Below are 26,073 nucleotides of genomic sequence, written 5' to 3' on the forward strand. Positions count from 1 at the left end.
ATGAAAGAGAATTTTGCATGTCATTCGGAAATCAAGGTTCCAGAGTTTGGAGGAAGACTGGGGTGAAGGAAATGCCAAAATGCCTGAAGTCCAGTGTCAAGTACCCACAGTCAGTGATGGTCTGGGGTGCCGTGTGAGCTGCTGGTGTTGGTCTACTGTGTTTTATCAAGGACAGGGTCAATGCAGCTTGCTATCTGGAGATTTTGGAGCACTTCATGCTTCCATCTGCTGAAAAGCTTTATGGAGATCAAGACTTCATTTTTCAGCACGACCTGGCACCTGCTCACAGTGCCAAAACCACTGGTAAATGGTTTACTGACCATGGCATTACTGTGCTCAATTGGCCTGCCAACTCTCCTGACCTGAACCCCATCGAGAATCTGTGGGATTTTGTGAAGAGGAAGTTGAGAGACACCAGACCCAACACTGTGGATGAGCTTAAGGTCGCTACCGAAGCATCCATAACACCTCAGCAGTGCCACCGGCTGATTGCCTCCATGCCACGCCGCATCGAAGCAGTCATTTCTGCAAAAGGATTCCCGACCAAGTATTGAGTGCATAGCTGATATAATTAAATGAAGGTTGACTTTTTTTGTATTAAAAAACACTTTTTTGTATTGGTCGGATGAAATATGCTATTTTTTTTTAGATAGGGATTTTTGGTTTTTCTTGACTTTTTTTGCCAAAATCATCAATATTAAAACAAAAAAAAGGCTTGAACTACTTCAGTTGTGTGTAATGAATCTAAAATATATGAAAGTCTACTGTTTATCAGTGCATTACAGAAAATAATCAACTTTATCACAATATGCTAATTTTTTTAGAAGGACCAGTATGTACGTCCCAAAGTTAGACACTTGAGAATAAACGATAGGTAATAAGTGCACCATTTGTTTTTTCTCGTTTTATCACGACACTAACTGCATATTTTATCCGTTCATTATAATGAAAAAAATGAAAAATAAAATGGCTTTACATAACATTTCACCTCAAAGTGAATGTAATAACCGTGATCCTTGTTGACAAAAGTGCTTTATTTTGAAAGGAAACCGGTAGTTTTATTTTGTATCAGTGCTAAACGTCCTTTCGAGTACTGGGGTCATGTTTAAGCTTCATGGGGTCCGGCCACGCCGTCCGAAAAAAATGGACCTGTGCGTCAAGCCTACGATTACCTGTGGCACGTCGGAGACCATTCCGAAGGCACGTGGTAGACCATTCCAGAGGCGGCGGAAATTGTCATATTGATTAATATGCTTGCGAATAACTCCGACGTCATGAAGGCAGTTAGTGTGAATTTGGGATAAGAGTTGTTTTTTGAGCATTCCGCAACTTTCCAAGTCTTTTGTTTCCCTTTTCCTGAAGCATGTTGCAGGCATCAAATAAAAAATGAGAGTATTTAAATTTTTAAAAAAAATAAATAAATTCAAACATTAAGTTTGCTTGATTTGTAGTGCATTCAACTGGATATCAGTTGAGAGAAGGTGTAAAAAGTCATTGTATTAAGATTTTATCTTTTACACAACATCCTGACTTCATTGGAATTAGGGTTCATACATCATCCTCATGTAAACCATCCAAAAATTGTAATTATGCAAGCAAGGCAATCACTATAACTGAATCTAATTTATTAGATAATTATTGTTTTTTACTTTTCTTGTTTTTTCCTTTCCTAAACAACACCTTTCAAACAAAATGTTTATGCTTCTAGAGCAACATTGCAAAAGTCCTAGGGTGCCATGGGGTGGCTAGGAATGCAGTTGAGGCGTTACAGGTGCAGGCAGGGGACCTTAATCCTGTTAAGAAGCCAGCTGCGTTTGACGTCAATCTCATCTAACCATTAAGGAGAGGTCAGGAGATCTCATTTCGACAACAGGAATGTAGAAACTAGGAGTGAAGACATGGCTCTTCGGCAACGATAAAACTTCAATTTCTTTTAAGTTCCTATATCTTAGTTCATATATTCAAACCTTTCCTTGCGTTTGTTTTTCTATTCCCCTCTCTTAGACTGCGAGCATCTGATCCGCAGGATGTTGGTCCTGGATCCATCAAAGCGTCTGTCTGTCGCGCAGATCAAAGAGCACAAGTGGATGGCACTAGATGTTCCGGTGCAGCGGCCAGTTCTGTACAAGCAGCATGCCTCTGTTGAGGGTGAGACAGGCGTGAGCGAGTATAGCGAGCAGGTTCTACGTTTGATGCACAGCCTTGGCATCGACCAGCACAAGACTGTGGAGGTAATGACAAACAGATTTGGCTTCTCTAATAATACAGGGATAAAAATAGAACTTTTCATTCTGATCAACATACAGAAATTACATGATTCGATGATCAACAGTGACCACAACCTACGTTTACAGACTGATTGGCGCACAAACCTTTAAAAGTTTGATTAAATGTTGAACATTCTAATTCAGAGATCTAATAATAATTATACAACATTAGTCTCCTTGAGTTAGACTCTTGAAATTAAATATTGGTCTCCAATCATTAACCCTTTAAGGCCTGGCCTATATAGTTCTTGTTCACAATGGCTTGGTTGGGTCCCTTTTTTCAGGACACCATAACCTTCATGTCCATACCGCCATTTTCGTCACTGACCAATTATAATCAACATTTTGGACCCAAAAAGACAAAAAAAAAATCCCCAGATTTTTTTGTCAAAATTTGTAAAATTGATGTCCGATTGACAAACATGCTCAATGAACCGTTTTGAAGCTTGATTATATTTATTCAACTTAAGGCAATCATTCAACATAAAAAATGAGACTGAATAGTTTCATACAGTGGGACAAATAAGTATTTAGTCAACCACTAATTGTACAAGTTCTCCCACTTGAAAATATTAAACAGGCCTGTAATTGTCAACATGGGTAAACCTCAACCATGAGAGACAGAATGTGGAAAAAAAATTTTTAAAAAAAAAGAATTTATTTGCAAATCATGGTGGAAAAAAAATAATTTGGTCAATACCAAAAGTTAATCTCAATACTATGTTATGTACCCTTTGTTGGCAATAACGGAGGCCAAGTGTTTTCTGTAACTCTTCACAAGCTTTTCACACATTGTTGCTGGTATTTTGGCCCATTTGTCCATGCAGATCTCCTCTAGAGCAGTGTTGTTTTGGGGCTGTCGTTGGGCAACACGGACTTTCAACTCCCTCCACTGATTTTCTTTGGGGTTGAGATCTGAAGACTGGCTAGGCCACTCCAGGACCTTGAAATGCTTCTTACGAAGCCGCTACTTTGTTGCCCTGGCTGTGTGTTTGGGATCATTGTCATGCTGAAAGACCCAGCCACAACTCATCTTCAACAGCCTTGCTGATGGAAGGAGATTTTCACTCAAAATCTCTCGATACATGGCCCCATGCATTCTTTCTTTTACACAGATCAGTCGTCCTGGTCCCTTTGCAGAAAAACAGTCCCAAAACATGATGTTTCCACCCCCATGCTTCACAGTGGGTATGGTGTTCTTCGGATGCAATTCAGTATTCTTTCTCCTCCAAACACGAGAACCTGCGTTTCTTCCAAAAAGTTCTAATTTGGTTTCATCTGACTATAACACATTCTCCCAGTCCTCTTCTGGATCATCCAAATGTTCTCTAGCGAACCGCAGACGGGCCTGGACGTTAACTGGCTTCAGCAGGGGGACACGTCTGGCAGTGCAGGATTTGAGTCCCTGGCGGCGCATTGTGTTACTGATAGTTGCCTTTGTTACTGTGGTCCCAGCTCTCTGTAGGTTATTCACTAGGTCCCCCCGTGTGGTTGTGGGATTTTTGCTCAGCGTTCTTGTTATCATTTTGACGCCACGGGTGAGATATTGCATGGAGCCCCAGATCGAGGGAGGTTATCAGTGGTCTTGTATGTCTTCCATTTTCTAATAATTGCTCCCACAGTTGATTTCTTTACACCAAGTGTTTTACTTATTGCAGATTCAGTCTTCCCAGCCTGGTGCAGGTCTACAATTTTGTCTCTGGTGTCCTTCGACAGCTCTTTGGTCTTGGCCATAGTGGAGTTTAGATTGTGACTGACTGAGGTTGTGGACAGGTGTCTTATATACCGATAATGAGTTAAAACAGGTGCCATTAATACAGGTAACGAGTGGAGCCTCGTTAGACCTCGTTAGAAGAAGTTAGACCTCTTTGACAGCCAGAAATCTTGCTTGTTTGTAGGTGACCAATACTTATTTTCCACTCTAATTTGGAAATAATTTAAAAATCAAACAATGTGATTTTCTGTTTTTTTTTCCCCACATTCTGTCTCTCATGGTTGAGGTTTACCCATGTTGACAATTGCAGGCCTCTCTAATCTTTTCAAGTAGGAGAACTTTCGCAATTGGTGGTTGACTAAATACTTATTTGCCCCACTGTACAATCAGGTTTCTCAAACACACAAATCTATGTACACATTGAAAAGATTGATTGTGGAAAAAATATAACATTGAAAAAAAGTACTGTATTTAAAAAAAAAAAAAAAAATTACAAAAAAGCTGTTCAGTTCAATTTCTTCAGGCTTGTCACTCAGTTTCGTCATGGAACAACACACAGGGCTACGTCACACAGCCTACACTTCCAGGGGGTTTCTTCTTCTGCCCTTTGCGCACTGCTGTCACTTCTCACTCACCGACTCATCCAAAAAAAAACAACGACAAATCTGGCCCATCCTCTTCCTCGAGTTGAATAATGCATTAGGTTGCACTAAATGTAGTTTTCGATTCATCCCGCACATTTTACAAAGTCGCTCGCTCAATCCAACAGGCCGTCGCTCGCTACCTCGCCTCCCTCTTGTTAGATGGTATTCTACCTATCACCTTATCAAAGCATCATACATACAGTGGGGCAAATAAGTATTTAGTCAACCACTAATTGTATAAGTTCTCCCACTTGAAAATATTAGAGAAGCCTATATCGCTTGGCAATATATTAAAAGTTTTTGGATGACGTCCTTTGTGACCTCACAATAGCTCCTGGGATATGTAGTTTTTTGTTGTGCTTTTCGTTTTAAAAAGGACAAGAAAAGATGGAAATATGGACATGAACACATGGTTCATGCAGCATTTTAATGTTATTTATGTGTGCAATAAAACTCAAATGACATTTCCTTGCATTTTACTTGGTCGATTGACTTCAAGTAAAAACGGGCGTGCACCTTAACGTCCGCACTTTCAAACAAAACACGTGGGTGATGTAATTACAGCATGACGAGGCTTCAATGATGATATGACTTGCCTCGCCGCCGAAACCTCCAGTGTTAAAGGGTTACATCCAATTCTTAACATTTCATTCATAAATGTATGGAAATGTAATAAAAAGATGTACTGTAAGTACAAACAAATGATGTAATAACTGCAGCTCCATCACAAGATATGAACACTTGAGAGACTGTTGATTTTAGATACAGACAAAAAACAACAGTCACAGTAGATCACTGCTCGCTGCGCAACACTGAAAAATAGGTCTTCCAATTTGGCAATGAAAGAATCTCGCTTCTGGCTTGTGTGAAACTGAGAAAAAGGCATAGAGGGTTATTGCTAGGACAGCATGAGGGTAAACTGAAGTGTCTTTAGTTGTTATTGCTAAAGAAACAGACACTTTGGAGAACTGGCAAATTCAATACTACAGTGGTGTTCCAGCACCTCTTGATTTTTTTTTTCTTAATTTACTCAACCAAACCCAATTCAAGTCAGACAGTGGGCATTCAGGTCTTGATTTTTTTTTTTTTAATTTACTAAACCAAACCCAATTCAAGTCAGACAGTGTGCATTCAGGTTTGAATTATAAAAGGAACCTCTCTGTTGCTTTTTTCACTCTTAGTTAGATAAGAAAGTTTGTTACCTTGCGGTTAATGTTTAGAATAGACCCACATTCAAACTAATACCTCTGCCTTTCTGTAATTCTTCCAGTATCTCTGTTGCCACCTCCGGAAGACGCTCTGTAACACTGTAAAGATTAGGAACCACTTCAAACAAAAAAACATCCTGTAATATCACAATATTGAAAGTCATGTGTTCATCAGCAATTAAGTGTGTTCTTGGTCTCATAATGTAGAAATGTTCAAATTGTGCAAAAAGTACAGTGATTCTTTGTTTTTTCGCGATAAGTAAAAAACCCCGAAGTAGTTTTTTCACCTAAGTAGTTTTTTTGTTTTTGTGTGTGTTCAGTGGATTTATTCAGATTTAGCATTGGAAAGAGATACATATAAAACATATTTTTCACTTTTTCTTTCCTCAAAGATTATTCAAAAAAAAAAACGTATGTATATTTTAATAAATGTTTCTCAAGCACTTCAGATGTAATATAAGTTTTAAACATGTTACTGTCCCACCCATTTATTTTTAAACAATAATAAGGTATAAAAATGCTTGTCTTTATTAAATGCTTCATTGAGTGAGTCCACTCAACTCTGCTCCATCTCCTCACTTACACACAATGAGTTGCCACAGCAACTCATTAGCAAGTTAAACGATGATTGACGCATCCTGTGCTTTGATGCTGAGGCTTCCAGGGATCTTTGGCAAGATCAAACTGTCTATCAATCATCGTTAACATTAATTAGCAACTCCAGTGCACTCACAGCCTGAACAACAAAGAGGTAGGGAGGGAGAGTGAGACTACGAGTTCGGCTCAGGACAGTTCATCTGTATATTTTTGGTTAATTGAAAAATAATCCGCAATGGAGCAGGGGCTCGAAATTTGAAGCGAGAAGGTGCGAGGGATCACTGTATTAAAACACTGAACCAAATAAAGTAAAGAATATAGTGCATTTGGAAGTCTTATATGAAGGAATACGGCTGTGGATGTCCAAACTAATCCAAACATTCTTGTCGCAGTGATGTCATCTTACATATCTCTCTTCTCCAGTCTCTGCAGAATAAAAGCTACAACCACTTTGCTGCCATTTACTACCTGCTAGTGGAGCGGCTAAAGGCCCACCGTTGCAGCTTCCCGGTGGAACAGAGGCTGGATGCACGTCAGCGGAGGCCCAGCACTATCGCTGAACAGACAGTCGTCAAGGTAGCTTGTGAATAATCCATAAATGATATCCTCGCCAGTCTGATCAAAGCACTATTATTCACACCTGCATCCAAGAGCTGGCTGACCCATTCATTTATTTTCTCCACCTGCTCTTCTTCACGGCCTTGATCTTTACCACTTGATTATGCATTCTTTTCTTGTTTCTTCACTCTCATTTCCCTCCACTTATTTTATTGCTTCTAAAATTCTACAATCACAGCAGCTCCTTTTGTAGCATCATCATGCTTCAAGAGTCAACAGCTGCGATTTGAAGAAAGACCCTGAACAACTTTCCGCTTTTTCTCCCTGCAGTCGACTACCGGCTCGGCTCAGGTGGGCCTGCTGCCACAGGGGGTCCGTCTGCTGCGATCCCCTGCGGTTTCCCAAGCCGCATCTGATGCGTTCACTTTCGCCCAACCAACCTGCAACCTGGAGCAGAATTTCATGGCCGAGGACGTCAACACACCCAAAGTAGGTCCAATGACACTGTTAGTACCGTAATTTTTTAACTATAAGGTATACTTCACTATAAGCCGTGCCATTAAATTTCCCAAGTGCAATGGTTCACTTATATGTCGAAGAGCTTGGGGGGATGCTGCCGGTGCGGCCGCACTCGGGCCTTTAGGGGGCCCACCTTGTGGGACCTGCTTGGGCGAGGGGAGGGGCTAAAAATCATGTGTGATGATGCACGAGTTACAATATTGTGTTTAGGACGGCGTACATATCACATCTGACATCAAACTCTTTTCTAGCCCCCCTCTTGCCTGGTACACCAGACTCACCGCTGTTCCGGCTATTGAGTCTGGCTACCATTCAGCAGATACAATTTCCAGGGCAGAGCAAGCCACAGCAAACAGACAGCAGAGTGGACCAATCAGCGACGGGCAGACGTGATGTTAGTAAATCGACGAGGGCAGGACGAGGGACTTGCGCGTGGAAGTAAACATACGAGGAGAGCGGAGTTTATTCAACATGGCTAGCGCGAGACGGACTGTTGTCAATGACTCGTGTCGATGTGTTTTTGGCAATTTAAAACTGATTTTACCGTGGATTGGAACATATTCTCGGCTCTCCTGTTCACCATCTGTGTTGTTATGGAGACGACTTCCAACGTGCAAGAGTGACGTTGCTCGTTAAGAACACGTCACACAAATAAACGAATCTGATTTGTCGATTGATTTTGTACCTGCTCGAGAGGCCGTTAATGGGATGGTTCCCAGACTTTTCTCTCAGTGTTTGAAAAATACAGGGAGAACAGTCTGGCCGTGCCAGGCAAGCCCTCCTCATCCACCACTAATACAGTTAGGACGTGGCTTTTGGCGTGTCAAAGTAGCAATGGCACAATCAGAGGTGGGTAGAGTAGCCAAAAATTTTACTCAAGTAAGAGTAGCGTTACTTCAAAATAATATTACTCAAGTAAAAGTAGTCATCCAAAACATGTACCCAAGTACAAGTACAAATGTAATGTAATGAGTAACATTCTAAGTAATTGCTTGCATTTTTGTTTGATTTTTTTTTAAAACATTGTTTTTGTTTTTTTTTCTTAGCACAAAGTTATCGATATGAACTGTTGTTATAATGATACTGTAAAATAACCCATTACATAACCGCATTAAGCCAAAGAACTACAAAAAAAAAAAAAACATTGAATTCCGGCAAGAGAAGAAAAATGACAGAAATTAAGGATTGTTTGTCCAAAGAGCATTAGTGCCCTCTAGTGGAGAAAATATGTCCTAGTTTGAATAGTGATTAGTTCCTTCATAGTTACTATTATGAAATTAAAAGGCTCATATTGATTTTCCTTGGTCAATCGGTGCCAAATAAAACTGCAAGAGAGATTAAAATCCGCGCTTTCAAGTCATATTGAGGGCAGCGCTCTATGTCAAATACTTCATTTTTCACAAGACACTACGTGATTGAACAGGCTGGCGTGATTATAGTACGGCAAGCTTGCATCTGATAGATATAATGGAGTCATGTGATTATTGTTGTGATGTCTCATTGGTGAAATTGGTAGAACTACTTCCAGCATCACTGGCAAAAAAAAAATCTAATATGTAGAATAAAGAGGAAAAATGTAACGACTCTTGTGTAGCCCAAAGTAGCATAAGAGTAGCGTTTTTTCTTCACAAATCTACTCGAGTAAAAGTAAAAAGTATGGCTTGGTAAAACTACTCTTAGGAGTACATTTTTCTCAAAAAGTTACTCAAGTAAATGTAACGGATTACATGTAACGCGTTACTACCAACCTCTGGACACAATAGTTCCAAAATGCCTTTGATCTATTGGCAATTGCTCTGCTACCCCCACGCTAGGCTTCGAGGGCCCAGGTCATACTCATCGCAGCCCTGATTTGATTAAATTTGTTCCGCCGCTGTCGCTGTAGACATACGTTTGCTTGTGCCCACATTTGTATGATGGTATATTTACTCTAAAAGACATGCAGCTTAATAGCCTGCAAAAATCCACATACCCGTATAAGCCAAACTGGACTATAAGCCGCAGGGTTGAACGTTGGGTAAAAGTGTAGCGGTTTATAGCCTGAAAGTTACGGTAGATGCGATGGCAAGGACTTCTGTGTCTTTTTAACGCTTGTCTGTGCGTGCATTGTCCCTAACCTCATATGACGGCCAATTCACATGAGGCTTTGGTTATGGAAAATGCAGTTATTACAGTCATTATGGTGCTGCCAAAGAATGTCCAGAAACATTATCCTGATGCGCTCTGACAGTGATTCGCTTTGATAAGCTCGCTCTCTGTGAGTCAGAGGTGTGTGTGTGCCCTGTGCGTGTGCGCGTGTGTGCCTGCATGTCATGCTTCTTTTGCTTGCTCCGTCAACCTGCAAGAGTTCAGATGACTGTTCGTCTTATGTAAGCTCCAAGCCAGCGCTCACATCAGACAGGACAGCTGCATGTCCTGTCCTTCTCAGACTTGCACACTCATGCGCACGCACACTTTTTCCTCAGTTTTTCTGTGCCAGCCAGTGACCTTTTTCCTCCTGGCCTGCCATGAGCTGGCAGACTTTTACAGAAACCCTGCCTCACACATTTTCAGAGCAAAAACACACATATGTAATGCTCATTTATCAATCCCCAATATGTCTTTTACCGCACCTCTTCCACTTCTGGCTCCAGCAAAAATGATGTGTGAGTGGTTAGCAGAGCAGGACAGGGAGACAGCAGTGTGTGTCAGTGTTATCTGCGTGAATGGAGCACGGTTATGTAAGCGGTCCTGTGATGATGTGACCAAATGTGTTGCCGAGCAAACATGCATTGACAGGAAGCCGCTGCACTCCTCTGGAGATCTACCACCAATGTGAATACTTGAGTTTTTCTATTCTCGAAAAATCATTAGGCATCAGCTCAAGTTTAGTTTTTTCCCCCCCGGTTTACTTTATTTACCCTTTTGTTCTTCTCATGCATGTCTCAATTATTGTTTCCCCTTTTGCTAGTGTGTATCTGAGTGGGGCTGTTGGGTAACAGCATTCCGATCCCAACGCAGTAGTGAAAACAGATGGAGAAGTTGTGACTTTAATGATGACTGTTATGAGTGGTTATGTCAATGAAATTCATCTGTTGTCACAGCCTACCTTAAAAGTGGCAATGAGGCATTTTATAAGAGTGGTACGTTATCGAAAGAGTTACTGTACAGGGTGACCCAAAAAAAAGTTTACACTCAGTTGACTGCTTGTTTGAAAGCCATTGAAACATACCTAAATAGGTTGTCATGCTTAAGTGATTCATTAAGGTCACTCAATACAGCTGGTAATCTCTCGTCTCTGCAATTCCTGTGCTTCTGCTGAAAATGAAGAAAACTTTAGCTGTACCTGAATTGCTGCGTGCCGGTCTGACACCTACTGAGATTGCAGCAAATCTGAGAATATCCAGATGTGCAGTCTACAAAATTAAAAAGAAGCTGAAAGATACTGGAACAGCCTCACGAAAACCTGGGTCTGGAAGTGCCCGATCTGTGGGGACCAAAAAGTTGATTGACAAGGTGATATGTGGCCACCCAGAGTCCAGATCTCAATCCCCTGGATTATAGCATATGGGCAACTGTGGAGGACAGTGCCTGTAAGAAGCCACAAACGTCTGTGGCAGCCTTGGAGAGGTCCATTGTTAGATCTTGGGAAAAGATGACAGCATCCTACATAAAGAAGACCTGTCAAGCGTTCCGCAGGCGCCGGGAGGCTGTTGTGACACTTAAGGGAGGACACATTGAAAAGTAGAGTGTACTGAACATGTTCTTTACAATAATGTATAATTTGTGATTAAATTCTAATTCTAAGATGAATAAACATGGCATTTAAGTTGTATTATGGCAGTGTAAACTTTTTTTTGGGTCACCCTGTAGTCTTGTTCCGATCAAAAATCGGAGCCATTCACATAATTTTGAGATGATTGGTATCAGCTTTTATTTTCAGAATTATTAATGGTCACAGAAAGACAAAAATGGAACAGAAATAGCTTAGTTTTTATATTATGTAATGAAACGTTTCAGGGTATTTGAGACCGGTTTCATAAGCGTGGCGCCAACAGAGCCACTCGCAGTCTGTGCGTCTGCACTCTACAACGCAGCTCGCAGTAATTAAAAAGACACCACAGTGGTTATGGTGTTATGGTGTTATACTTATATAGCGCTTTTCCACCTTTCAAGGCGCTCAAAGCGCTTTACACTTTAACCTTGCTAAAGGTACCAAACCCCACGACCCTTTGGAATTTCATTAAAAAAGCCATTTTTTACGAATTTAAAACCTAGCAAGCTAAATGAATTCCTGTTCAAATTTCTTCCAGATTTCTGATTTACTACAAATAAATTTGCCTGTTGATTTTCACATTCATTAATTAAACGAAACTCTATCTGTTATTTTTGTTTTCATGTCTACATTCTCATTTTATTGTCACATTCATGCATTTTCATGGCGTAAAATGACGCAAATATATATATATTTTTAATTATCTACGCAATCACGCGGTTTATAGGTCTGGTATACTTCATCCTTCATACCGAGTGCGAGTCAACCTTCCACCGAGCAAACCGATTTCTCCTCCCATTAGATAGAAGGCTAGCGGTTGAAAGAAATGAAATAAAGCCTGTAAATTGAGGGCAAAGCAGTCCATAACCTGGTCTACAACGCCAGTTTGCCTAGATTAAATTAGTGTACAAAATAGGGCCCTGTGTTTCTTAACCTTCACCGAACACCTGTGGCTTACTCACCGAACTCTTGGGGTTCAATCGAGCCCCAGTTAAGAACCACTAACCCTTTATATGCCCTTTATGTGTAGACGGTGGCTCAAAGTATATAAGAACGTAAACCGAAAATTTCTTAGACCTCTGACAATGAAGAAAATAATGTTTAAACACAAAAAAGACACTGCTTACGAGCACAGCCATTTATGTGACTCCAATTACAAGCCCCCCCCCCCCACACACACACACACTGATTGACAGGTGCAGTTCATAATGGTTACTAATGACGTCACAACAAAGGTCCGACAATCATAGGATACTCAAATTTGATTAGCTAAAATAGTACGATACAGCGATACAGGCTTTTATTTTGTTTTTCGCCACTATTACACATCAGTAAAATGTTTTTTCAATTAATTGAACGAGATTCTTTCTCTTCGGATGCACACAATAAGTTTTGATGTTGTGTTTCCCTTTAACAATATGACATCAACATTATGTGGCTCAAATGATTCTACTTAGATTTGAGTACAAAAAATATAATTGAAATATCTCTAAAATTAACAAGAGCATGTTCTAAACCCTTTTCAGGTAAACGGCTGTCTACTGGACCCCCTGCCTCCCGTAACAGTGCTCCGCAAGTCCTCCACCTCGTCTCCTAGCAACATGATGGAGATGTCGATTGATGAGGGCATCGAGACCGAAGAGCCTGACACAGAGGAGGATGCGCCTCATATGCTATTAGCTTATCAGACGGCTCGCTTCGGCCAGAGACGACACACCCTCTCTGAGGTCACTAACCAGCCGGGAACGTCAAACCAGGGTATGTCAGCTGATACTACACACACCACAAAGACAGATGTACCTTTTTTCTTTTAGTTTTCCATTTAGAGCTTTTCCTTTTCACTCCAGGTAAACTGATCACGCTAGGTCACAATCCCTCCACGGGAAGCATGGACTCTGACATAGGCTACGACATGGGTTCCATGCACAGCGACCTCAGTTTGCTCGAGGACTCCCCGTCGCTCAGTGAAGTGGTGCTGGCCAACAGCACGGTGTCCCGCGTCCCACCTACGTCATTCCTGAGCGCACGGCCTACCAACCCGGCAATGGCTGCTCTGACCTCGCAGCACAGGGACACCCACAACCGTTCACCCATCAGTTTCAGAGAGGGACGCCGTGCCTCTGACACCTCACTCACACAAGGTAAGCATCAAACTCATTCTTATCAGTAAAATTCTACACACTCTCCGCTTTGCATGACCGAGGTAAGTTCAAACTCAATATCCCGGCGAGCGTTGACAGACATAGTGTGACCGAAAAAGTCACCGGTGCGGAAGGAAAGGAGTTTGACGACAAGAATAAATAAGTGTCAGTAAACTGTCAGATTGTGTCACTTTGGATGCTATCACGGGGTATGAGGGGACTTTTGACATCCAGCTGAGTGCATGCACACGCAAGCTGGCAGGGACACTCAGAAAACTCCTGCTACAGCTGCGCCTTCACACTTGCATAAGAACTCAGCATATAAATCCACATAAGGCATACTGTACAGTACCTTCTTGATTATAAAGTGCCTCATTCTCACATTCTATTTGACACCCCCTCCCTCTTTTTCACCACCCCTCCCCATCACGTCCTCCACTCAGGCACTCTGATGACTCTGATTCACATCATGAATCAGCCACTGATATTAGAAGGTTTCAGCCCACATATGTCGCCAGCTTCCCTTTTCTACAGATCCCTATACCTCAGTTCCCGCTGCACCCACCTGTTTCACATGGCCCCTCTCTTGCATTTCTTTCACTTTTATTTTTTATTTTTTTGTCTCCACCAACATCTAATTTACCCTTTAAAACGGCACTCATTCAAGTCATTGGCTGCTATTGACAGTGCTAAACGTTCAATCCATTATGACTGGGAGAGTCTAGCAACAAATGATAGCAGGCACTGAAATATGAACATTCACAGCCAGTTCTCCCAGCTTTTATGAATTGCATGTCTATTGTTATCAGTGACAGGCTTATATACTATGAAATTTCAAAATAATAATAATAATAATAACTAGAGATGTCCCGATCGATCACGTCATTTTCAAAGTATCGGAATCGGCAAAAAAATATCGGCGGTGCCTTTTTTTAATATATATATGTATTTTAAATAAATCGTTTTCTGATTGTATTTAACGTTACAAACATAATATGTTACACTCATCCAGAGTCTTTAGTTTAGGCTCAAGGTAGGGTTATCAAATTTATCCCGATAACGGCGGTAATGAATTTTTTAAAAAATGTATCACGTTAAAATATTTAACGCAATTAATGCATGCGCTGCACGACCCACTCACGCATTTTCGTGCTCAATCTGTAAAAGGGCCGCTTTACCTATACAGAGAGATAAAAGGCAGCGTAAATTGAGTAGAGTGAATTTTGGCAGCCTTTGGAGCCTTTTTTTAATTGGCTAAAGCCTTACAATCCCTCTCCCAACGATTAGAAGCATCATGGGAAATAATGTGGGGAAGCAAGGTAGCAATTGATCTTTTTCTTAACACCTAATGTTACTTCCCAACGCAGAGAAGATATAGCAATTGGTAGCACTACGCACAGTTATGGTTCCACTTTCCATCATGCCTTTGGGCATGGCTAAAGTATCATTTACTGAAAGCTCAACAAATACACTAGATGGCAATATTTAGTCACAATATACAAAGTCACAAGTCTTTCTATCCGTGGATCCCTCTCACAGAAAGAATGTTAATAATGTAAATGCCATCTTGAGGATTTATTGTCATAATAAACAAATACAGTACTTATGTACTGTATGTTGAATGTATATATTCGTCCGAGTTGTATTCATTTTTTTCTTAATGCATTGCCAAAATGTATATGATCAGGAAAAATTATTGGGAATGATTGGAATTGAATCGGGAGCAAAAAAAAAGCAATCGGATCGGGAAATATCGGGATCGCCAGATACTCAAACTAAAACGATCGGGATCGGATCGGGAGCAAAACAACATGATCGGAACAACCCTAATAATAACTTTAGAGTATGATTGAAAGTCATTACCAGAGTGTATTTGATATGATTAATTTGAATTTGTATTAATGTTGTATTTATGATCATTTTATGATCAAGTATCAAGTGTGGGGTGGCGTGGCTCAGTGGTAGAGTAGTTGTCCCCCAAACCAGAGGTTGTGGGTTCAATTCTCCACCCTGATGAACTCGCCTAAGTGTCCTTGAGCAAGATACTGAACCCCATGTTGCTCCTGGTGCTGCGTCACCAGTAGGTGGATGGCAAGATAGTGTAAAGCGCTTTGAGCGCCTTGAAAGGTGGAAAAGCGCTATATAAGTATAACACCATTTACCAAGTATAATTGCATTTAGTATTCATGTAAACATGTTAAGAATATGAAAGATTTTTTGAAATATTTATATAATATATAATAATATATATAATACATATCATTTTGAAATAATAAGGACAATTATAATTGAGACCTTGTGGCCTACATGACACAAAATGTTATGTCACCAGGTTTGTTGTTTTTTAACTACCATACATACCACATATATATATTTATATATGCCGTCATTTTCGGATTATAAGGCGCACCTGACTATAAGCCGCCACCCACCAAATTTGACACAAAAATGGCATTTGTTCATAGATAAGCCTCACCGGACTATAAGACGCAGCTGTCCTCACTTTATTATGGGATATTTATACTAAAAGATATTACCGTAATTTCTGGACTATTGGGCGCCCTTGATTACAAGCCTTACCCAGTACATTTTTAAAAGAAAAACCATTTTGTGCATACATAAGCCTTTCCTGTCTGTAAGCCGCATGTGCCCACATGTCATCATGTGTGTATATACGTATTTATAGTTTTCAAAATTTTAATGACATACCTTAACTTTTCTTTCCAAACAGCGCCAGCAACACTGCAGTTATATAGCACCGACACGGCAGTTAAATAGCAGCAACACAGCAGTACAGCACTAACTGGGCTGGTTATTAGAAACATAAAATTCTTTGTTAGCAATCTTCATCACTCATCACTGAAACCATGGAAGTCTTCATACTCAGTGTCTGATATGAATAGGCTCAGATACACTTTGCCATGCACCTTCTCAGTCTCATCTTCCCTGTCGCCTTCAATGTCTCCCATAATGAGGGAAAATTCACTCCAAGCCTGTGCCGTCCTCCTCGTCACGCAGCAGACCGGCCCCTCGAAACCCGTTGGTGATGGCGGACTTCTTTCACACTGCTCCACGCTGCCAGGATCTACTGCAACACCTGTGCAAAAGCTTCTCTTCCGTGCGCCAGTCTTTGCAAACGATCTCTTGCCGCTGGTCATCCAAGCCTCCCATTCAACTCGGAGTGCCACTTTAATTTCTTCTAGCATTTTCCATGATGCGGGTCTGCCAATTCTACTCATGCACAAAGATGAGGATCCGCCACCTCTATTCATGCACAAAGCACAAAGTTAAACCACCAGTAATAGTGCAAACTAGTGTCTTCCTTGAAACATACACTGCCAATGGGAAAACCCACTGGCAGTGTATCAAATACTTGTTCTCCCCACTGTACATCCACGTGTCTCACTCACACATTCCATTCTCGAGCGCCCCTGGCGGCCGTCAGAAAAATGCACAAATTGGCCGCATCATTGCTGACGCCGCAGGACCCAAAATGAGGGAAAAAAGTAGCGGCTTGTAGTCCGGAAATTACGGTAACCGTTAACACTTTATTTGACAGCGGCAACCTAAGACCATCATAATTATGACATGACACTGTCATGAGCATTAACGAATGCTTAAAACAGATGTCATCTAGTGTCACCTGGCAAATTATCTCACTTTTGAAAGGATGTAAAAGATCCAAGCTGGACATAAATGGAGTTAGTGACAAGATTGGCCGGATGACACTTAATGACATCTTTCATAAGCATTCATTAATGCCCATGACACTGTCATGTTATAATTATGATGGTCTTATGACGCCGTTGTCAAATGAAGTGTTACCTATCAACCCGAATAAATCAACAAATAAACCGCACTGGACTATAAGCCGCAGGATTTAAAAAAATAATCCAATAATTAAGCTGTGTGTATATATGTGTAAGATATATATATATGATATATATATATATATATATGTGGCGGAAAACACTCAGGTGACTTGAAGTTCCGCTATGAGACCCCCAATTTGGCCAACTTTCAAAATTGTCCGATGTGCATGTGTGATACATTATTGGAAAGCTTAAAATCTCCATTTTCTGGGAGAAGAAAAATTTTGAACAGGAGGGCATTTTTTAAGTGTTTTTTAAACAGCAAAACCTTATCTGGAGGCAAGAGCACGCGAGAGCAGAATTACAGACGCCATGACTTTAACAAGATATTATCGCGTACTTACCTTGTTTCGATCCAAAAACTCCACATAGCATGTATCACTGAGTGTCAAGACACAGCTGTGAATGGCCACAGCTGGATTTTTTTTTAATTTTATGGGTGAAACATGGTAATATAACAAGGGTCGCGACGCAGAAATCGCAGACATCAAGGAGTGGTCGAGATGTTCTTTTTCATATATTTACACTTTTAAACATTTTTTTTTATGCTTCTCTGTTTGGATCAATTATTTATCATCTAACAAATTGGGGAACATGCGAAAGTAACAAAAAAAAATACAATTAAGCGACAGTTATGAGGCAGATTTCGTGACTTTTTTTACAGAGCAATTTTTTTTTTTTTTTTATGAAATATTGGACATCGAATAATGATTCTAAGCTAAAAATGACAGACATTTTGATTAACAAATATAATTACTTACCTTTTTATGGCTGGGTTGAAACAAAAGCGGTTGCGCGACTTCTGTAAACGGGGGTTTCCAGGGTAAAAGAGACAGATTAAAAATAGTTGGGGGGCTTAGTGGGCCATGAATCTGCTATGGCAGCATATAGACATATTGTTATATCACTCACAAAAGTTCTTTTGGCTTAAAATAGAGCAGTTTATTTTAAGGAGGGGTGCAAGAGCAGAAACGGCTTTTTCAGTCTTGTCTGTGTTTTCTGCCATATATATACATATATATATACCTACATACCATCAATAATGCAAGGCTAAAACTGCTTGGCTTGAGCGCAGAGCCACTTTAAAGCCTTAACATGGATTAACACTAAATGGTACAACCTCATAGATTTCCACCCACTGCACATGCCCTATCTGTGTCTACTCGAACATTTAATTACATTGGCCCATACCCCATCCTGCCATTAAAAAAACAGCAATCAAAACCTTTGCACAGGTAATTAGGTAGGGAATTCTAAACATTCTCACTCCCTTTCCATGTTTTTCATATTCTTCCTCCCTGATCTTTGCTCTCACATTATAAATCACATGACAAGTTGAAAATATAACTACAGCTTGAAAATATTTGTTTCTCCAGCTATTCACTGACAATCTGCAATGCGCGCTACCAATTGGTGTTTGTGTGATTTATTTCTATTTTCTAGTTTGTTTGTTTTTTTCTCAATCCTCTTTGGGGAGAGAGAGTTGATGCGGCGGATTCTTTTGCGTCAGACCGCTGACTCTGGTTAGAAATAACTCCCACCACCACAGTGAGTCAGGTCCTATCGTTAGCAGCCACCGCTCATCACCACTGGATGGCTCTTATCAGACACATACACTGTCATATGTGCACATTAGCTATCACGCCCACAACGGCTTAGTGACATTCGCGCGCACGCAGCGACAGCAGGGGCCATTGTGAAATCTGACTGGAAATATTCCCGCAGGTCTGGTTGCCTTTCGACAGCATCTCCAGAACCTGGCGAGGACCAAAGGCATCCTGGAATTGAACAAAGTCCAAATGCTGGTAGAGCAGATGGGCTCCGGGGATGGGACCGTCATGGGCCACCCGGGACCCCAGCACCACTTGCACAACCTCCTGGAGGTCAGTCACACTGGATATTCAGGACACAATCAAACACGCATGGTAGACGCATTCCTTGGTAGTTGATTTACTATCCTCACTCTATTCTGCTCAGACACATATTTAAAAAAAAAAAAAAAGAAAGAAATGGGCAACCGGACTGTTGTGTAACCCCTAGAGAGCTGGCCAACTCAGGCTTGTTTACAGTTCCCCGTTCCCCCTGCCCCCTCAGGGCCTGAAGCTGTGGCCAATGTGAATACAACCATTGTCAAAAGTATTCCGACTTGCCCATCGCAAAGACTGGCATTCAATAAGGCCAAATCACAAGCACACATGCACGCTAAATGAGACACATTGAATGAGTACAAGCTTCATGGTTTTCCAGTAAATAAAAACACAAACACACAATTATTGGCCAAAGCAAACAAAGATGTGCTTGTTCCCATGCTGCCCATCTTTCATAATGTAATAACATAGTCTCGTATGCTTGGGTCCCCATCATCCTTTTAATATGCTCTCATTCTATTCAACTAATGTGTAATCCCTGTGGAACATGCCGTTTAGTGAAAGGCATCTGGCTGATCAGTCAACACGAAGGCATTTTGGCAAGGCATGGTATGGATAATCCACTTAGAACACGCCTTGAAGCACCCAGGCCCTGACACGGGTTGATTAACCGACACGAGATTTGGGGGGGTCTGTCCAGTCTGTTTTGTGTATGTAGTCATAGACAACCTGTGCTGTAACTTCTTGATGTTTGTGTTGGAAGACTGAGGCAACCAAGCAACAGGAGGGTCCGACTTTATACCAAGGTGGGCCGCAGGCACCCCTGCTGTCCCGAAGACAAAGTCTGGAGACGCAATACCTCACCCATCGTCTGCAGGTACGCTGAGAGGCAACTTAAAAGACTAAATAAACAAGGACGCAGGTCTTTTTATGTCTATAAATCGGTTGAACTAACTTCAGAGGAAAGACCACCACTGTGACATAAGTCTTTAGTACAAAGTCACATTACATTGGCTAGGCATGTGCCGGTATGAGATTGATGGTATGATAATCTTAAGCAAAAATATCATGATATCACAGTATTGTGTTACTTCGACATATCTGGGTTTTGAAAGAAAAAAAATCTTTTTTCCATTGAATAGGATTTTAATTGTTAAACCATATTTCAATTTACATATTTACAAAGTGTAAATCATATCAGTACTGAGCCAAGATTATATGTGAGCCCGGTCTCCTTAAGAAGCTACTTAAAAAGCTTATAGTCAGGAGCTTGCGTACATCAAGACAATCATAAGAAAAAAGATCAGATAAGTTGTAGTACATTACATTGTTCTCATACAAAACATACAAATGAACAACAACAAACTCTATATACACGCACACTAGAGGAGTTCCAAAAAATCGATTTTTACATGCATCGCGATTCGACACGTGACGATTCGATTACGATTCATAAAGGTTCAAAAACGATGTTTTTCCCTCATAACTTTATGGCAGCCACTCTTAGCAGAACGAAATTCAAGACACGTCTGCCGCCGGGCACAGTTAACAGGCGCGCGCACGTTATGATGGATGCTGCTGGTTACTGAGAGAGAGATTTACTCCTTTTTAAAAGACTAGAAAATAAATTTGTGTATGAGAGCGGCAGGGACAGAAGCGCAACCCAGTGGTCGCGCTTTTGTGCGCAAGTTATTTTTGTAGAGCAAGAGGGGAAGTGAGATAGTTCGTTGCTCCTTGTCATTTAGATGTCCAGCAGTAGTTTTAAGGCATTTCAATTGAAAAATGTCCTGTGTGTGTTGCTAAGACCCGTGTGCATCTAAAAGAGGTGAGTACACGAACTCTCTTGTACTGTTTAGCCCTTATTGTTGTTGTTTTTGAGATGTTAATAGTTAGCGCCGAGCGCTAAGCTAATTAGCTAATTGACTCACGTGTATTTCATATGCAGAACGTGTAAAACCACGATTAAGTACAGCGGTAACACTACAAACGAATAGTACAGAAAGCATATTGGTTCAAAGTCTTATTTCTAAAGACACTTTGTTTTGAAAATGTGGAATTCATTCCACCTGTGTAAATTTTATTGTATTGCTGAGAGAAATAATTACTCCCTTTAAAATGGTTAATGTTTTTGCACTTTCTTGTAATAGAAAAATTACCAAAAAAGCAGCTTAAGGGTAGCTTTTTGTTTTATGGGCATGTTTCCATCGTTCCTGTTGAATCATTAGGATATTTTAAATAAATAATGGACATAAAATTGTTTGGCTACTGTATTAAGTATTAATGTACGATGCATCGATAATCGTGATAATCGCAATAACCGCGATCATCATCAATACAAAATCATCGTTTAATAATCGGATCATAGCACCCTGAATCGTAATCGAATCGAATCGTGGGGTGCCTAAGATGGCACACCCCTAACGTACATACACCCGCATACACACAAAAAGAGAAAAATCAAATACTTCCCTAGAAGAGGATTTATAACCTAAGTATGTTGGAGTTGTTATATTTTCTGATCAAAATGCTTTTTAGCATTGTTTTAAAGGTGGAGATGGATTTCAATCGTTTTATATTTTCATAGAGCTCATTCCAAATCTCTGGGCCTCGAGTTCCAATGCTCAGGCTGGTGCTAACAAGTCTTCTCTTTTTTCCACTGGTGAGGTCTTTGTTCCTGGTGGTATGAGTATGGAGAGGAGTCCAGACTGGAATGAGCTCAAACAGTCTGCTATTTATATTATTTACAATTTGGAACATTATGCATGTGTTATGAAATGTGTACAGCTCAGTGAGTCGGAGAAGGCATAAAATATAAAACAAGGAGTAGGTGGAGGCATTAAAACTAGCCCAGCCCAGGACATGGCCCGTACCATCTTCCATAAAAAGTGCGTGTGTATGACTCGTGTCATGTTTACATTATACACACACTCTTTCTCAACACACAGTTGACAGAGAGGAAAAAAACATGTTTTACCACCGCTAGGCAAACTAAACATGCTAGTTAACTCTCATAGCTGGTAGGAAATGTTCATGACAGTGTTTACCAACCTGAAATATTGCAAAAAATGCGAAATCTTATTTGAAGTATTGCCTCTTCGGCAGCCACCCTCCTCAAACATGTTTTACATGTCAGTTGGCCCTCCTCTAAGCCGCGGCCGTCTGTTAATTTTCTGCTGCCGAAGTATTCCCATACCAACGATTTCATTTTCTTTGAAAGATTCAGAAGTTTCACCTCCTCCAGCCATCATGTAGCTGTGTGGGAGGGTTGAGCATTACAGCTGCAAGGGAGGGATTTTTTCAATTTTCGGACTAAGAAAATAGCTAATACCTTAGGGACGGTATGATGGAAAATTTTTGCGGTGTCAAAACCTTGATGTTTTCATACCACGGTATGCCTTGAAATCAGTACCGTATTTTTCGGACGATAAATCACACCAGAGTATAAGTCGTACCAGCCATAAAATGCCCAACGAAGAGGAAAAAAACATATATAAGTCGCACCGGAGTATAAGTCTCATTTTTGGGGTAAATTGACTTGATAAAATCCTACACATAGAACAGATATGTCATCTTGAAAGGTATAAAAAGGTAAAGTACAGTAAGATAATGCTACATGATGCATTAACGTAACATAGCTATTAAGAGTTATTCCGATAACTATAGCATTAAGAACATGCTAACAAGTTTACCAAACCATCATTGTCACTCCAAAACACCAAAATAACATGTGAAATGATTAAGGCTGTCAAACAATTAAAATTTTTAATTAATTACAGCTTAAAAATTAATTAATCGTAATTAATCGCAATTCAAACCATCTATAAAATATGCCATATTTTTCAGTAAATTATTGTTGGAATGGAAAGATAAAACACAAGACAGATACAGTGCTGCTCAAAAGTTTGTGAACCCCCTCAACATTTTGGAATTTTCTATTATTTCAACCTGATTTCCTAATCAATCAATTCAGTAGTTTTTTTTTGCTTTTTTAATAGTTGTGTTGTCGAGACTAAATTAAAAAGAGTTTTCATCAACTGATGTAGGTGCAAAATTGAACTGTTTGGTCACAACCAAAACCGCCATGTCTGGCGAAAAGTCAACACTGCATACCACCAAAAGAACCTTCTCCCAACAGTGAAGCATGGAGGTGGGAATGTCAAGATCTGGGCTTGCTTTTCATCCTCAGGACCTGGACAACTCCACATAGTCCAGGGAATCATGAATTCTGAGGAATATTGTCAAATCCTAGAACATAACCTGACGCCATCTGTTTTGAAGTTAAAGCTTGGCAGAAGGTGGATCATGCAACATGATAATGATCCAAAGCATTCCAGCAATACAACCAAGGAATGGCTGAAAAAGAAGAAGATTCGTGTTCTGGACTGGCCCAGTCAAAGTCCTGACCTAAATCCCATTGAAATGCTGTGGCGGGACCTGAAGCGAGCAGTTCATGCCAGACGCCCATCAAACCTCTCTCAACTGACTGCGTTCTGCAAGGAAGAATGGGCAAAAATCCCCCAAAGTAGATGTGAGAGGCTGATTAGTCACTACAGAAACCGTTTGGTTGAGGTAATCTCTGCAAAAGGAGACGCAATATCCTATTAACTGAAGGGGTTCACATACTTTTGCACACATGATATCTGAGTTTTTCTTAAATCAACCACTTTTGTTAAATAAAGAATGACAATATAACTATTTCTTTTGTTTCAGTCCATTATTTGGAATGTCAGTATTGTGGATTTGGGTATAACTTAACATTTAATAAGGTTATTTTAGTTTTTTTTACAAAAAATCTGACCATCGCTGTGGGGTTCACAAACTTTCGAGCAGCACTGTATATACATTCAACATACAGTACATAAGTACTGTATTTGTTTATTATAAAAATAAATCAACAAGATGGCATTAACATTATTAACATTCTCTTAAAGCAATCCATGGATAGAAAAACTTGTAGTTCTTAAAAGATAAATGTTAGTACAAGTTATAGAAATTTTATATTAAAACCCCTCTTAATGTTTTCATTTTATTAAAATTTGTAAAATTTTCAGTCAAAAAATAAACTAGTAGCTCGCCATTGTTGATGTCAATAATTACACCATACTCACTCATTGTGCTTAAACCCATAAAATCATTTGGACCTAAGCGCCAGCAGAGGGCGCCAAACACCAAAAAACAAGTAACAAGCGGACATTACACTGCTGTCATTTTACTGTTTGAGCAGGGCATATGCGTTAATTGCGTCAAATGTTTTAACGTGATTAATTTAAAAAATTAATTGACGCCCGTTAATGCGATAATTTTGACAGCCCTAGAAATGATATAATAATGTGTTAATAATTTCACACATAATTCGCTCCAGAGTATAAGTCGCACCCCCAGCGATTTATAGTCCGAAAAATACGGTAATCAGCACATACATACATTGGACATACAAATCCAGTTCAGAAAACATTAAGAAGGAAAGGGACTTTACTGGTTGACAATTGAACATGCGTTCATGGAAACTCTCAAAGCCTCTCGAAAAACACATGTAAATCAAGTTGCCACTGTACTCTCACTACCTCGAGGTAAATGTTTCTCAATAGTTTTCCATGTATAGAACCTTATACAGCTCCTCATTTCATGCAATAGTTTTCATGAGTAATGTAGGGCTTATCTGAAAGCTGTTTTTTTTTTTTTGCTTGTGCCCAAAAGACCAGCGTTTTGGCAAGCAGTCCTGCAAGCTGCCAGATGTTCTGTAAGGAGTCTCCTCGAAGTTTAGAGCAACAACTACAAGAACACCGGTAAGAGAGTTGACTGAATAACAAAAGTCTGTTTTTACTTAACCCATTATTGCCAAATGTATCCCATTCGATACACCTAAGATTTCATGATTTTGAGAGTAATTCAGAATTTTGACATTTCTTTTTTGGAAAAAAAAAATGATGGATGAAAGTCAACACATGCATCTGCAGGTTCCATGAGAAAAAAAACTGGATTTAGCTAGGGTTATAGATATTAGAGCGCTTATTACACATATTAATTTTGACATTTATTTTTACAAATTTGAAAAAAAGGTTTCATTAGGACCTTATTTTTAAAATTTTGGGATTCCATAATTGCTTCATGTTACAGGTCTTTAAGGGTTAAATTGGAAATAAATGACATCTTTTCAATGAAGTTCTGAAGTGTTTTTGTCTGTCAAGGTGTGTTTTGTGCCTTTTAAACATTACAAAGGTCCGCTGGCATAGTATGCTAATATTTTAATTCACTCATTTTTAACTGATTTGTTAGCAACATTTGCATTCCGAAAATCATACATGAATTATTGGGCTTTTTTAGCATAATTCTACCCCTTCCAGACCAAGCATGTCAAACGCCAGATTAATTTACAGTGCTGGCCAAAAGTATTGGCACCCCTGCAATTCTGTCAGACAATGCGCAATTTTTCCCAGAAAATGATTGCAATTACAAATGCTTTGATAGTAAATCTTCATTTTTTTTGCTTGCAATGAAAAAAAACAAAAGAAAATGGGGGGTGGGGAAATCAAATCATTATAATTCTATACAAAACTCCAAAAATGGGCCGGACCAAAGTATTGGCACCCTTTGAAAAATCATGTGATGCTTCTCTAATTTGTGTAATTAACAGCACCTGTTACTTACCTGTGGCACATAACAGGTGGTGGCAATAACTAAATCACACTTGCAGCCAGTTAAAATGGATTAAAGTTGACTTAACCACTGTCCTGTGCCCTTGTGTGTACCACATTGAGCATGGATAAAAGACAGAAAACCAAAGAACTGTTTGAGGACTTGAGAAGCAAAATTGTGAGGAAGCATGGGCAATCTTAAGGCTACAAGTCCATCTCCAAAGACCTGAATGTTCCTGTGTCTACCGTGCGCATTGTCATCAATAAGTGCAAAGTCCATGGCACTGTGACTAACC

The 26,073-nt window shown here is 40.0% G+C and overlaps 1 protein-coding gene across 3 annotated transcripts in view; it reads left to right on the forward strand.

The window, feature by feature from the left end:
* sik2b (salt-inducible kinase 2b) overlaps positions 1-26,073 on the forward strand; it is a 94,988-nt gene that overhangs the window by 63,566 nt on the left and 5,349 nt on the right. For 2 of the 3 annotated variants that reach the window (XM_057839977.1, XM_057839979.1), the window contains 8 exons: positions 2,005-2,231; positions 6,854-7,009; positions 7,319-7,477; positions 12,788-13,019; positions 13,109-13,402; positions 19,000-19,157; positions 19,906-20,019; positions 24,840-24,928. In XM_057839977.1, coding sequence (XP_057695960.1) covers positions 2,005-2,231; positions 6,854-7,009; positions 7,319-7,477; positions 12,788-13,019; positions 13,109-13,402; positions 19,000-19,157; positions 19,906-20,019; positions 24,840-24,928 — 1,429 coding nt within the window. The remainder of the gene's footprint in view (positions 1-2,004; positions 2,232-6,853; positions 7,010-7,318; positions 7,478-12,787; positions 13,020-13,108; positions 13,403-18,999; positions 19,158-19,905; positions 20,020-24,839; positions 24,929-26,073) is intronic. The other variant, XM_057839978.1, reaches the window with a different exon arrangement.

The sequence above is a fragment of the Corythoichthys intestinalis genome, chromosome 6 (assembly GCF_030265065.1).
Source record: "Corythoichthys intestinalis isolate RoL2023-P3 chromosome 6, ASM3026506v1, whole genome shotgun sequence".
Classification (NCBI taxonomy): Eukaryota; Metazoa; Chordata; class Actinopteri; order Syngnathiformes; family Syngnathidae; genus Corythoichthys; species Corythoichthys intestinalis.